The 12,274-nt window shown below is 50.2% G+C and overlaps 1 protein-coding gene across 1 annotated transcript; it reads right to left on the minus strand.

Moving 5' to 3' along the window:
• Positions 1 to 43: 43 nt before the first annotated feature.
• TFIP11 (tuftelin interacting protein 11) lies at positions 44 to 10,395 on the minus strand. Its single transcript, XM_073312642.1, has 13 exons — positions 10,278 to 10,395; positions 8,600 to 8,802; positions 7,727 to 7,880; positions 6,897 to 7,053; positions 6,221 to 6,348; positions 5,505 to 5,657; positions 4,233 to 4,742; positions 3,472 to 3,578; positions 3,075 to 3,243; positions 2,602 to 2,845; positions 2,103 to 2,245; positions 1,563 to 1,728; positions 44 to 502 (listed from the first exon to the last, which is right to left on the minus strand). The coding sequence occupies exons 2-13, from the start codon at positions 8,794 to 8,796 to the stop codon at positions 147 to 149; spliced, it is 2,484 nt and encodes an 827-aa protein (XP_073168743.1). The 5' UTR covers positions 8,797 to 8,802; positions 10,278 to 10,395; the 3' UTR covers positions 44 to 146.
• Between the last annotated feature and the right edge of the window lie 1,879 nt (positions 10,396 to 12,274).

Here is a 12,274-nt window from a genome sequence, read left to right on the forward strand (position 1 = left end):
AAAAATCCTACAGAAGAGCTGAAAGTCCATCAGATCTACAAAGTCAAGTCACCTCTTTATTGTAAGAGTCACACTAAACATCTGTTAGCATGGGGAATCTTGACAATACTTACTATGTACAATGTTCCTGGCACAGAGCAGGATCCTTATTTAGCCATATCAATGAGACTCTGAAGAGAGGTTGGCACCCATGTCTTTTCTCCTTGTACAAACACAACGCCCCTGTCAATGTAAATCACAATTCGTCCAAATGTGTACAATTGTTTTCCTTCATGCCGCTTCCCGATCACAGGCATGAAGACGATATTGTGTTCTTCTGCTTTTGTTTGAATGAGGTCCTTAAAATTCATTGGCACAGAGCTAGCAGCCATGCCTATGCCCCGTTGGGCCATGTTCTCAGCCTCTCGCCGCTCCTGCATAGCTTCATACTGGAAGTCTTTCCTCCGCTCTGTGTGAGTGAGATAGGCAATGTTTTCGCGAGCACCTGGTTGCATGTAGCCACCTGTTTGGGAAAGAGTGAAATAGGTGAAGGCAAGGTTCCAATCCATTTTTGAACATGATACAATGATGAACCTAAATGCTGAATTTTAGGGATGCAGCATACACCCACTCCAGTGGGGCAGTCTTAAATGCTATTGTACATTTGTTACAGTATTTGATGCTAAAGAGATAGCAGGATATTCAGGTGAAACATTCTCTGATTCAATTCTATTGAACTATGACAAATGGCAGGATTTAAAACAATCCTTTGTCACTGAACCTCACTAGAGTGTATAGAACAGGTTGGACACGGAGACTTGGAGGAAGCTGCTCCACTGCAATGCCATTAGAAACGGAGGGAATCTGGGCAAACATGCCATGCTATGTCCAAACCCAAGCCCTGCAATCAGACCAGCTGTCTAGTAGCAGGTTAGAGTGACTGCTGAGAAGCCAGGCAGTTCAGTAGCCTTAAAGAGCTCAACATCAATCAGCAACTCCACACCCAAAGGGAGAGGCTTTATGTCACTTGGTGGCAGTTCTGAGTACTATGCTAGGAGTTTCAGAGTAGTTGAATTCCCAGGCTGGTGCAATGTACACCTGTGGCTGTGTATATGGTTCATCATTTTACTAAAGGAATAGAACGCAGCCATCAAAATGACTCTGTGGACTACCTTCTGTACTGTGCCATGGGCCCACAGCACTGTACAATAAAACTTTAAAAGAAGCAGGGTAAGAAGTCGATTCACTGCTGGGGCAGGACACACACACAACAGGAAAGTAGGTTTAGGGGACAGTTTATTCCTCTCTCAAGTTTTGCGCCTTTTATATGTTTGGTTCTCTCCCCACAATCCTGTCAGCTGCTAACAAGCTGTACTGCAGATATCAGAACTGCAGTCTAGCGCCACACTTCTGAAACAGCAAGCAAAAGCATTTTTGCATGAGTGGTGGCAGGATCTATGGAAATTCCAGTTAGCAGGGGTTCTGACTGAATAGACACACACACACACAAGACTCAAGTACTGCTGTATTGGGAAGCACTACATAGGATAGAAACGGTGAAGACTTCGCAACAAGTTACTTACCAACATTGGAAGAGACAGCCCGGTTCATGATATCAAGAGCTTCATTAAATTTGTCCTTGATCGATGGATGTGCTAACACCTGGTCTGAGAACATAGACTTCCAACCAAGGTACCACTTGGTGATCTCTTCGTAATTGGGGCTATTACTTAGCCAGGAGCAGAGTACCTGCAAAGAAATCAAAAACCACACCTCAACTGGGTGGCACAAACATGGATCAAAGCCTCCCTGGTATCAACTAGTTTGGTTCTCAATTTGCTTATACTAACAAGAAGGGACTGTAAATCTGTGTCTGCTAAGGAAGCACAGTCTCCATCTGATGTACACGGAGCCATCACTAAGAAATGTCTGCATTTAACGTTCAAGCCATTTCTGCCATGCAATATACACTGGGCAGGAGTTGGAATTCTGAGTTTAACAAATAAAATATTTCACTGGGCAACAGCCAGAGAGCCAAGTCCCTCACAGTCATTCACCACCACCTTATCATTGGCTTGTTCTTTAAAGCAAACAGTTCACTGGTTAGTCTCTTAACTACACACCTGCAGCCATTTGGGGAAGAAGTGTTTCTCCAGAAGTCCAACAAGGCTGGACACAGAGACCATCCCCTCCCAGTCGATCACCCAGTAAAATGCATCCATATGCTGCTGGTGAGGGTTAATGACGAGCTCATTGAGACACATCCCTGGGGAGAGAAGAGAGAAGTCAGAACTGGAACTGCTCTGCTGGCAGATTGGCTGCTGTAAACTGCAGGAAGTAAGTCAACCTATTCAGCTAGCAGTTTAAGTGGTCAAAGAGGCCTTTAAGATGCTGCTTAACAGGTTTCAAACTCTTTAAATTGTCTGGTTAATCTGAATAGCTACAGAAGCCATCCTTGGATCCAAAAAGTCAAGTATGCAAAATCTCTACTGGGTGCTACTCTCTGCTAGAAGCATACAACTTAAAACAGTACACTGAGTTTTACTTTAGGCTAGAGAGACTTTAAACCAGTTTGGATGGCATCAGGGGGGCTGTGAGACTCTGTTCTTTGGCTTGCCTCACCTAGTTTAGGCACAATGTTTTTGACCATGAAAGCCTCCCAAGATCCTGGTGTAAACACTTCTTTCCAGGGCTGAAGGATCAGTTTGGCTGAGGAGTCACTGGGGTGCCATTTCTGCAGTGCATTTGCCAACTTGTTTCGGATTGGAGAATATAATGGCTCTAATCGAGACTGCATCAGTGGAAGCCAGGGGTGAATCCAAGAGTGGATTGGGACAGTGTCTGTCAGAGGGTTCCAGTTTTCAACCTTGAAACAAATAAAAAGTTACTGCAATAGAAATAAATCTATCCAGTGACTCCTAAGCAGCTGAGCCTCTCTCTGCCAAATGCACACAAAATTAGAGTGAAAGCATCCCACTGTTGTTAATGCTGTCCTGAGGCTCCAAAATGAAAAGGTTATCAAATATTCGCAATTCACTGTGGTTTGAACATTGGTTCAGAGCGTGGCTTCAGTGTAAACTGATCTCTCATCTTACCTCCTTCTGTAGCTTGGGGAAGATGAGCTGATCCAGAATATTATCCAATATCCAAACAGGAATAACATGCACCCAGCTGTCCAAGAAATCTACCATTGGGCCACAGTTTCTCGGCTGCCACTGTGTTATTATATTTCTTACATACGGCATCCACATTTCCCACATGAGCCTGGAAAAATCAAAGTCAAGATTAAGCTACAGCCTGGTTTGTCTTTTATAGAGGACTTCAAGGAATTAAAAAGGCTACTTTGTTTACATTTCACAGCTGGATTTTAACAGACACTTCAGCTCATTAAAGGGCATCATCTGGAAAGTGCATTTCCACCCACTCTTCTCCATCCCCAAGAGACTATCATTTGAGGGTGTTGCATACAAGTACCATTGGTTTATTGGTTACCTGTGAAAAGCATCCGTTGCTAGGTCCTGTCCACTGTGTGATAACAACTGATCATTTTCTAAAAGCCTTTTCCACTTGGCTATAATTTCTGTGCCATACATACAATCCTGAAAAGAAAAATGAGCCAGGGCAGCATTTACTTCTTTCATGGATTGCCCATGAGCATGTAAAGCAATGGGGCGGTAATGTGCTGAGGGAGAGAGACTTTTTCCCTGCCTCCCCTCTGCCAGACAAACAGCAAGCTGGCAGATGTGGCAGACAGTCTCCCACCAGGGTATAACCCTGCAGTGGATTTAATATAAACGAAAGACACCAAGGCAAGGAGAAATAAGATTTTTAAAAGCTAAAGCTACATACTACAGATACGATACTATACATTTTATCTATCACGTGCTAAATGGCATGACCTTCTGAACAGCACACCCTTTAATTGCCAAGTTAGGCAGACTTCCCATGCCGTGAAAAGAAAGACTTGTCTTGCCATTTACTGTTTCTTCTGAGCACCACCAGGTAGGCACCCAAACACTGGGACTCCCACAAGCTCCAGTCACTTTAGAAAATCTTGGCCTTCAGCTTTAGCGAGTACGGTCAGCAGCCTTCCTTTTATTAGCAGGTTAAGAGTACCCCCACATTTTGTATGCATACGTTTACCATGAACAAAGATTTCCTATGGTCATTTAGTCAACTTTTCAATCAAAGCAAACTACAAAAATCTTTTCAGTCCTAACTGATAAAATACTGAAGCCAAACCCAGCACTCACCTTGAGGGGATCCCAGTTCTTGAAGTAATCTTTCATGAGAGGAAAGACGATAGCTACTGCCAGGTCCACTCGATCGGACATTCTGTATTCCTCATAATACTTATCTTGGAGGGTCTCAAAAATCTTTGCACATTCATCCAAGGTAAGTGGATTGTCACAGTTGGGCTGCATTCGCCGCTCGCATTCCTCCACCAATTCCAGGACCTTACTGAGGTTGCTAATTGCTGTCTCCTCATGCGAGAGGACTTCAGACATCTTCTGTATCTCATGGGTCAGGTTGACAACCATGTCCCTCTCGTACTGCAGCTGCCGGTCGTTCTGGATGATCTCCTGCTCTGTGATGTCGATGAGAAGTTGCAGGTTGTGCTCCAGTTCTGGCAAGGCAAATGCTTGGGGCTTGGAGTCTTTGCCCAGCGGCTGCTGAGGATTGTCATCTGGGATGTTGTGCTTATGGCTGATTTGACTATAACTGTAATAAACCCTTTGTTCCCGGCCAGTCATGTCTATAACCTTCCAAGAAACAAAAACAAATAGGTCTAAACAGCCATAGTTCATATTAATATTAGAAGGAAACCCATTACCCAGGATTGAGAATGGAAGCTATCCTGATAATTCAGCAGCTTCCGGTTCTTATTAACATAACCAAGTTATTTGAGCGAGAAAACTAAAACTGGGGATGCAGCAGTTTGGGTCCCTCTCAAAAGCAACTGAACTCCATGCAGTTATAGCTTCACTAAGAATTTGGAGTTGCAGGAAATTAGGAGCTGGGAGGCAGAAATAAGAGCAGAGAAAAAGCCTTTTCTATCTTCCTGTATCTGGAGAGAAAGGATGATGTTTTCCCCTCTACCATTTCACAAGACTGTAAATACAGGCTAATGAGAACCAAATTCTCAACCCTCTGCCTCTGGAGGAAAGTCTTAAGCAACTTTATTACCTCAAGAACTGTGATTTCAGACAAGCAGAAGTTCACTGGCTACACCAAGGACCAGTCCAGTCACTATACCTCAGAGGGCTGAGACTTTGGTTCTCATTAGCCTGTCCATAACCAAAGCTTCTGACTCACCTCTGTTATGTTTGCCAATGATTCTTAAGTACCAGCAGAAACAGCACTTGTGCTAAGAGGGACAGCAAGACATTGCCACCTGGTCTGTAGATTTTCTGCTGAGTATCTTTGTTCTGCCTTGTGTGGATGATAATGAGGATGATGCACTTTAGGCAGATGCTGGTTTCCCAGAGACTTAAACATATCATTGCTTTGGATACTGGTCTTACCTTAACTTGAGATAGTTCTTTTTGAGGAGCTGTGAGCTGCTTGCCAATCCTGCCCTTGGCCTTCAATTCTTCTACTGTCTTGTAGGCATATTTGGGTTTTTTCTTGCCTCCATTAGGATCCTTCCTCCACTGACTGAGCTCTTTCTGAAATTCCTAAATAAAACGCCAAAGTCAGACCAGAGGTGCAGGTTGCTGGCCAGCCATGCAAGTCTGTCACAGGATTCTTTACACAAGAATATTTCAGCTCAGGTCCCTTAAAGAATGCAGTACAGAAAAACAATGGGCAAAGATTAAAGCTGAATGGCAGGTTACTGGTTGAAATTCTGTGGTTGAGTCAAACATATTACAGATGGTCCTAACCAGTACATTTCTGGATCTTATTCCCAGGACAGAGGGAAAAAACACCTTCAAATGTTCCCATTAGCCCAGCCAAACAAACAGACTTTACAGTCCTGGCGCATTAGCAAGTGAGATTCCAGCAGCAAGGGCAAAGCCATTAGCGTAGGTCTCTCTTTCAAGGGATAGGGAGAAAAAAAACACGACAAGAGGGATGGAATATGTAACTTCAGCTTCCTGCACGCAACTGAGCTGAATGGCTTCCCCAACATGGGAGAATGCCCTGGTACTACAGCCTGATTTCACATAACATTGCGATAGGGGTCTGCAACACACAGTAAGCCCTTACCCCTGTGGAACAGACAGACTAAGAGTCATACCTCTTCAGCTTCTTCCTCGGAGTCAACAACAGGGAAGTCCTGCAAGGACTGACTGGTTCGTTCGGAGCCATATGCTCCCAAGGCTCCTTTGCCTTTCCTCTGCTTGGCCTCAATCGGATTGATGATACCTGGGGAGTTACAGAAGAGTCAGTGAATGTCAGCTAGGAAGGGGAATCTAACCATTGGAACATGAAAAGCTGTAACTAGGTTACCATAGGAAAGAGAGTTATCGAACTGGCACAGATCATCCAGCCTGGCATTCTGTCTTCCGTAGTGCCAGTATTTTGCACAGTTACACATTGTTATTAGTGGCCCTAACATTTTCAGGCACTTTTAAAAACCTGCTGTAGCATGTTCCTCTGACCACCGATGCTAACGAATTCTAAACACTGCACAAAATAGCATTTCCTTTGATTGGTTCCAAGTTGACTGCCTTTTAATTTAATCTCCCTCCTATTGTCTCCTTCTCATGCTAAATAATCAGAGATTGTGCAGTTTCCCACCATACGTCAATTTTATCTAATTACTGCTGCAATTATTTAAAACTAATACAACTGGATTTGATCTTGAAGATCCAACTTGTCTGAAGGAGAGGTGGGCAAACAAGACCCAAGTTTGCAATTTCCTTACAGAATCCTCATCTCAGACCCATACTCTTGGGGAACACACACAGTACCTTGAGCGTTCTTTCCAAGCCCTCTGCCAGGGACATAACCCATTTTCTGAAGAAGCTTCTGCCCTATTCCCTTGGTGTGTCTCTCCCAGCTGCCAAAGTCCATGAAAGATTTGGTCCCTCCTATAAATCCTTTCTGGCTGGGTTTGAAATTGCCACCCTGTTAAAAAAAAAGAAAAGAAACCAATACCAGATAAGTGATATAATCACCAAGCTCCTGGCCATCTGTCTCAAGATGAAACCTCACCAGCCTGCACTCTGTGCTGCTCTTCTAAGTATCTGTGAGAGAAAGCCCCTAAGCTCACTGCTAGAGTTGAGGGTTTGTAGCCCTGTTCCCATTATGGGCTGATCTATAAGGCTCTATCATGGGTGGAAATAAATTGGTTCCTGATATTTTGCATCTGAACAGTTGAAAAATGGATTTTTATTTTTAATCCATTTAATTGATAATTTGCTTATGCTAGTCACATTTAGTACTGTGAAAAGAAAGAATTGCAAAAATATTTAATTGATGGGTGGAAGCAAAATCTGGACATTCATGTACTTCAACCTCATTCATCTCAAAATGAGTATCAATGAAGGGAAGGGGCTTAAGAGGCCTGGGGAGGAGTGAAGCTCCCAAGAACATATGCAATCCATCAAACTACACAAGTAAAACCTAAGGGAAACTTCTCCTTCCACTGCAAACCAGTATCACAAGTGGCTCTGTGATCTTACTCAGCCACTGTTCTCCCTTCTCAGCTGCTGTATTACTGAGCCAGTACCTAGACCACACCGTGGCTGGCACTCTGTAAATAACTTAAAGAGGTCTGGTACTCTTATGAATAACTCACTGTTTTTAACTTCTTTGGTACAAACTCTTTAGGGAATTCTTCCTGCTTAACGGGCTTTTCATCCTCATCTGAATCTTCTTCTATCACTTCCTCAGCTGCAGCTTTCCTTAGGCCCGCACTGATGAAATTAACCGGGGCCGAGTAGTCCCGAGAGCTGCACAAAAAAGGGATTTCACAGTCATGAACAGTAATACTGTTCCATTGAATCAGAACTTGAAGTGCACACACTCAGAAACACCTTGATGCAGTTTTTCCTGATTTTAAAATAAACTCAGTGTTAAGAAATAGCATTAAATGCTGTTAAATTCAAACTTCTGATATTTCAGTTATGGAAAATGTTGGTTTTGCGTGTGCAAGGCTCTCTCTATTGAGTTGTAACCTAGCACACTGGTGATCTCCCTCACAAACCTCTTACTAACTGGGCAATAAGGAAACAAATCTTGGAACCAAACTATATATGAAGAATTCAGTCCATTTGATAACACACTGAACTAAATACTAACCTCTCCCCTCTTCACACAGATACCCTCCAAAGCCATTACAATCTCAAACTGGCCACAGTAGCACAGTTTCCTAGAGAGTTTTGCCTTCTGAATCAGGCTCTATGCATCAAGTGACTGAGTTACATTCATAGAAAAACTTACAAAATCAAATACCCTATAGGACTCATAAAGGAGTTCCTCTAGTAGTTCTTTGCAGACTGACAGAGAAAAGACCCAAATTAAAAGTGAGAAATCTATTGGCACTACACAAAGGAATCAGTATCTCATCTGGACGGTTATTGTAGCTTATCAGCTACGCTAACAACAAAGAGAAGACTCTGTCTGTTCACAGTACTGCCAGAGTTTGCAGGGCACTGGGAACTGCCCGTACTGTTTGCCTCCAAAGCTGGGCCTCTCGTCGTCGGAGTCATGCTCAGCCCACACGCCATAGGTGGCCTCCTCCTTGGTCTGCCAGTGGCGCTGCCGGTTGGGGTTGAACTCGTTCTGCAGGTCCCAGTCCGTGATTTCAAATTTCTCCATCTCCACATCACCATCGTCATCTTTGCCGTAGAGATGGGACATCGACATGATGGCCTAGGAGAGAGAGCAACAGGCCCGGAGAGTCAGAGCGAGCAGCTGCTCACAGGGTGGGGGTCCAGAGGGAGGTGGCAACAACCGGGGTGGGCACGGCCGGCGTGAAGCGGTGACCGGGGGCGGGGGGGCCACAGCCGGCGTGAGACGGACACTCTAGGGGGGCAGAGCACAGCCGGCGTTAAACGGGCGTGAGGCAGTGACAGCGGGGGGGGGGGAGGGGGCAGGGCCGGCGTGAGGCGGTAACGGGGGAAGGCAGGGCCTGCGGGGCAGGCCCGGGCTGGGCGTGAGGCGCTGACAGCGGGGGAGGGGGGAGCAGGGCCGGCGTAACCCGGGAGTGAGGGGGGCCGGGCCGGGCGTGAGGCGGTGACAGCGGGGGGGGGGGCAGGGCCGGCGTGAGGCAGTGATGGGGGGAGGGGGCCGGGCTGGGCGTGAGGCGCTGACAGCGGGGGGGGGGGGGCAGGGCCGGCGTGAGGCGCTGACAGCGGGGGGGGGGGGGCAGGGCCGGCGTGAGGCGCTGACAGCGGGGGGGGGGGGGGGGCCGGCGTGAGGCGGTGACAGCGGGGGGGGGGGCAGGGCCGGCGTGAGGCAGTGACGGGGGGAGGGGGCCGGGCCGGGCGTGAGGCGGTGACAGCGGGGGGGGGCCGGGCCGGGCGTGAGGCGGTGACAGCGGGGGGGGGGCAGGGCCGGCGTGAGGCGGTGACGGGGGGAGGGGGCCGGGCCGGCGTGAGGCGCTGACAGCGGGGGGGGGGGGGGCCGGGCGTGAGGCGCTGACAGCGGGGGGGGGGGCAGGGCCGGGCGTGAGGCGCTGACAGCGGGGGGGGGGGCAGGGCCGGCGTGAGGCAGTGACGGGGGGAGGGGGCCGGGCCGGGCGTGAGGCAGTGACGGGGGGGGGGGGCCGGGCCGGGCGTGAGGCGCTGACAGCGGGGGGGGGGGGGCCGGCGGCCGGGCGTGAGGCGGTGACGGGGGGGGGGGGGGCCGGGCCGGCGTGAGGCGCTGACAGCGGGGGGGGGGGGGCCGGGCCGGCGTGAGGCAGTGACGGGGGGGGGGGCCGGGCCGGGCGTGAGGCGCTGACAGCGGGGGGGGGGGGCCGGGCCGGCGTGAGGCGCTGACAGCGGGGGAGGGGCCCGGGCCGGGCGTGAGGCGGTGACAGCGGGGGGGGGGGGGCAGGGCCGGGCGTGAGGCAGTGACGGGGGGGGGGGGGCCGGGCCGGGCGTGAGGCGCTGACAGCGGGGGGGGGGGCAGGGCCGGGCGTGAGGCAGTGACGGGGGGGGGGGGGCCGGGCCGGGCGTGAGGCGCTGACAGCGGGGGAGGGGCCCGGGCCAGGCGTGAGCCGGTGACAGCGGGGGGGGGGCAGGGCGCTCGTGACGCCCCGTTACGCGCAGGGGCCGCGGGGGGACAAGGGGCCCTTGCAGGGGGCAGCGCGAGGACAGAACACCAGCGGGAGGGGGAGGGGCGCGGAAAGGGACCGCGCCTACCCCGAGGGCGGGCTCCGCTCGCGGTGGCACAGGCCTCGGACGAGTCCGGTTCGGGCCGCCGGCACTCGGCCCCGACGCTCCAAAGCGACCCGCGCTGCTGACCCGGAAACAGGAAGCCGCGGCCTTTACTTCCGGGGCCGCGCAGCGACTGCGCCTGCCCACGCCACGCCCCTGACCATAGAGACACGGCGGCAGAGCGGCCCACACAGCGGCCCGTCATGGCCTCGCCTCTCGCTGGTAGTGGCTGACTGCGGCGGGAGGCGGCGCAGCCTGGCCCCAGGCCCCGCCCCTGGCCCCTGCCCCCAGGGATCCAGGCCCCTCACTCCCCAGCAAGGGGGTTGCCAGGCCCCATGGGCAGCCAGGGGCACCCAGCCCCCGCACGTGGTCTCGCACCTTCAGGCCTGGGGGGCGCCCGGCTGCTCGCCAGGGTGGGGCGCCCGGCTGCTCGCCAGGGTGGGTCCCCCAGGCCCTGCACCCCCCCCAACACCCCCCGCCCCCCGCATGCCCCCCTTGGTCCCACAGGCCCAGCTCCCCCCCCAGGCATCCAGCAACCCGGCTGGGCCCTGCCAGCCCGGCAGCCCCCTCCAGGCCCCTGCCCTCGGCGCGCCCCCAGCCCTGCCCACAGGACGGGGACACCCCAGGAGAGCGAGCTGCCGTACGGGGGCTCGGTCCCGCACGCCTAGGACCCGTTCTTCTGCACCGGACACCACTCGCATCACGGGAAATAAAGCAGACTGAGCCACGCCGGAAACAGAACGGCCTCATATATTAACTCTGCAATAGATTCTGTACGTTACGAGTGAAGGAATGATAGGAGGCAGGTCTCCGATTGTCACTTGTACAACAAAGGCTCGACGCGGTTATTACACCTATTTCTGGTTTCAAATTAGAGAACAAAATTACAAGACAAGTTTAATGTAACTTTAAAAAGTCCTCAAGTAACTGAATATAAAATCTCTTTCCAATGCACTTCGAAGGTTCAGTCAGAAAATTCATTTCCAGAGATTTTTCTCTTTTTCACAGAGTGTTTAGAAAAGGTAGACAACTGGTACTTGAAGTGTGAAATGTTTGACCTTTGCAAATAAATGCAAATACATTCCTTGTACAGCAGTCACGTTTTGGCAATATTATTAGCAAGCAATATGCTTGGATAACAGATTTCCACTTTTGCATTTGCAAATTCCTTCTCTGCTGGGCAATGAAAGGACACTTGCAACATCCTGCGGGGGGGAAGAAAGGTATTTTAGTCAGAGGGATGAGCTATATACCTAATACAGCAAATCTATGATCATTTGTACCCAGGGCTCTTACAGATGACTTTGTGAGAGACCTACAAACTCCCAATCAGGAACCAAGACTGGTGCTACATCTACACGGCAGAGCCTATTCCCTCAGTGTAGATGCACCATATACTGACAGGAGGAGCGCCGCCATCGTAGGAACACCTCAAACTGCTGCTTCTGTTGTCAGCGTAGCTCCGTTTCTGAGGGGGGAGGGTTCAAACCCCTGACTGACAGTGCTATGCCAGCATAAGCTGTGAGTGTAGACCAGGCCTAATATACCCTCTGTTCCTGTTCAATGCTTTTGTCGTCTTTATCACAATCATTATCAATGTGATGTTCATTTGTGTCTCAAACTCAGAGCAAGACAACATTTCCAATTCAATGGAAATTCTAAATGTCAGGCCATGTCTACACCAGCACTTATGTCAACACTTTTGTCGCTGAGGGGAGTGAAAAAATACCCCCCCCCGCCCCGAGTGACATATTTTGATGGCATAAGTGCTCACTGCACAGCGCTACGTAGATGGGAGACGCTCTCTCCCCAACACAGCTACCGCCGCTTGTTGAGCTGGTTTTATTATGCCGACCGGAGAGCTCTCTCCCATCAGCATAACACAGCTACACGAGCGCTCGTACAGCGGCAAAGCGGAATTGGTACAGCCGTGCTGCTGGCAACTTGTAAGTGTAGAGATGGCCTTAGATTTTACAAGTGCT

Source organism: Lepidochelys kempii, chromosome 15, assembly GCF_965140265.1.
Source record: "Lepidochelys kempii isolate rLepKem1 chromosome 15, rLepKem1.hap2, whole genome shotgun sequence".
Taxonomy (NCBI): domain Eukaryota; kingdom Metazoa; phylum Chordata; order Testudines; family Cheloniidae; genus Lepidochelys; species Lepidochelys kempii.

Coding starts and splice junctions, on each gene's coding strand:
- TFIP11 (XM_073312642.1), bottom strand. CDS start 8,796: ATGTCGATGTCCCATCTCTACGGCAAAGATGACGATGGTGATGTGGAG. Junction 3,244..3,471: donor GCAACGGATGCTTTTCACAG/GTAACCAATAAA, acceptor TGATTTTTCCAG/GCTCATGTGGGAAATGTGGA. Junction 503..1,562: donor GGCTGTCTCTTCCAATGTTG/GTAAGTAACTTG, acceptor TTTCCCAAACAG/GTGGCTACATGCAACCAGGT.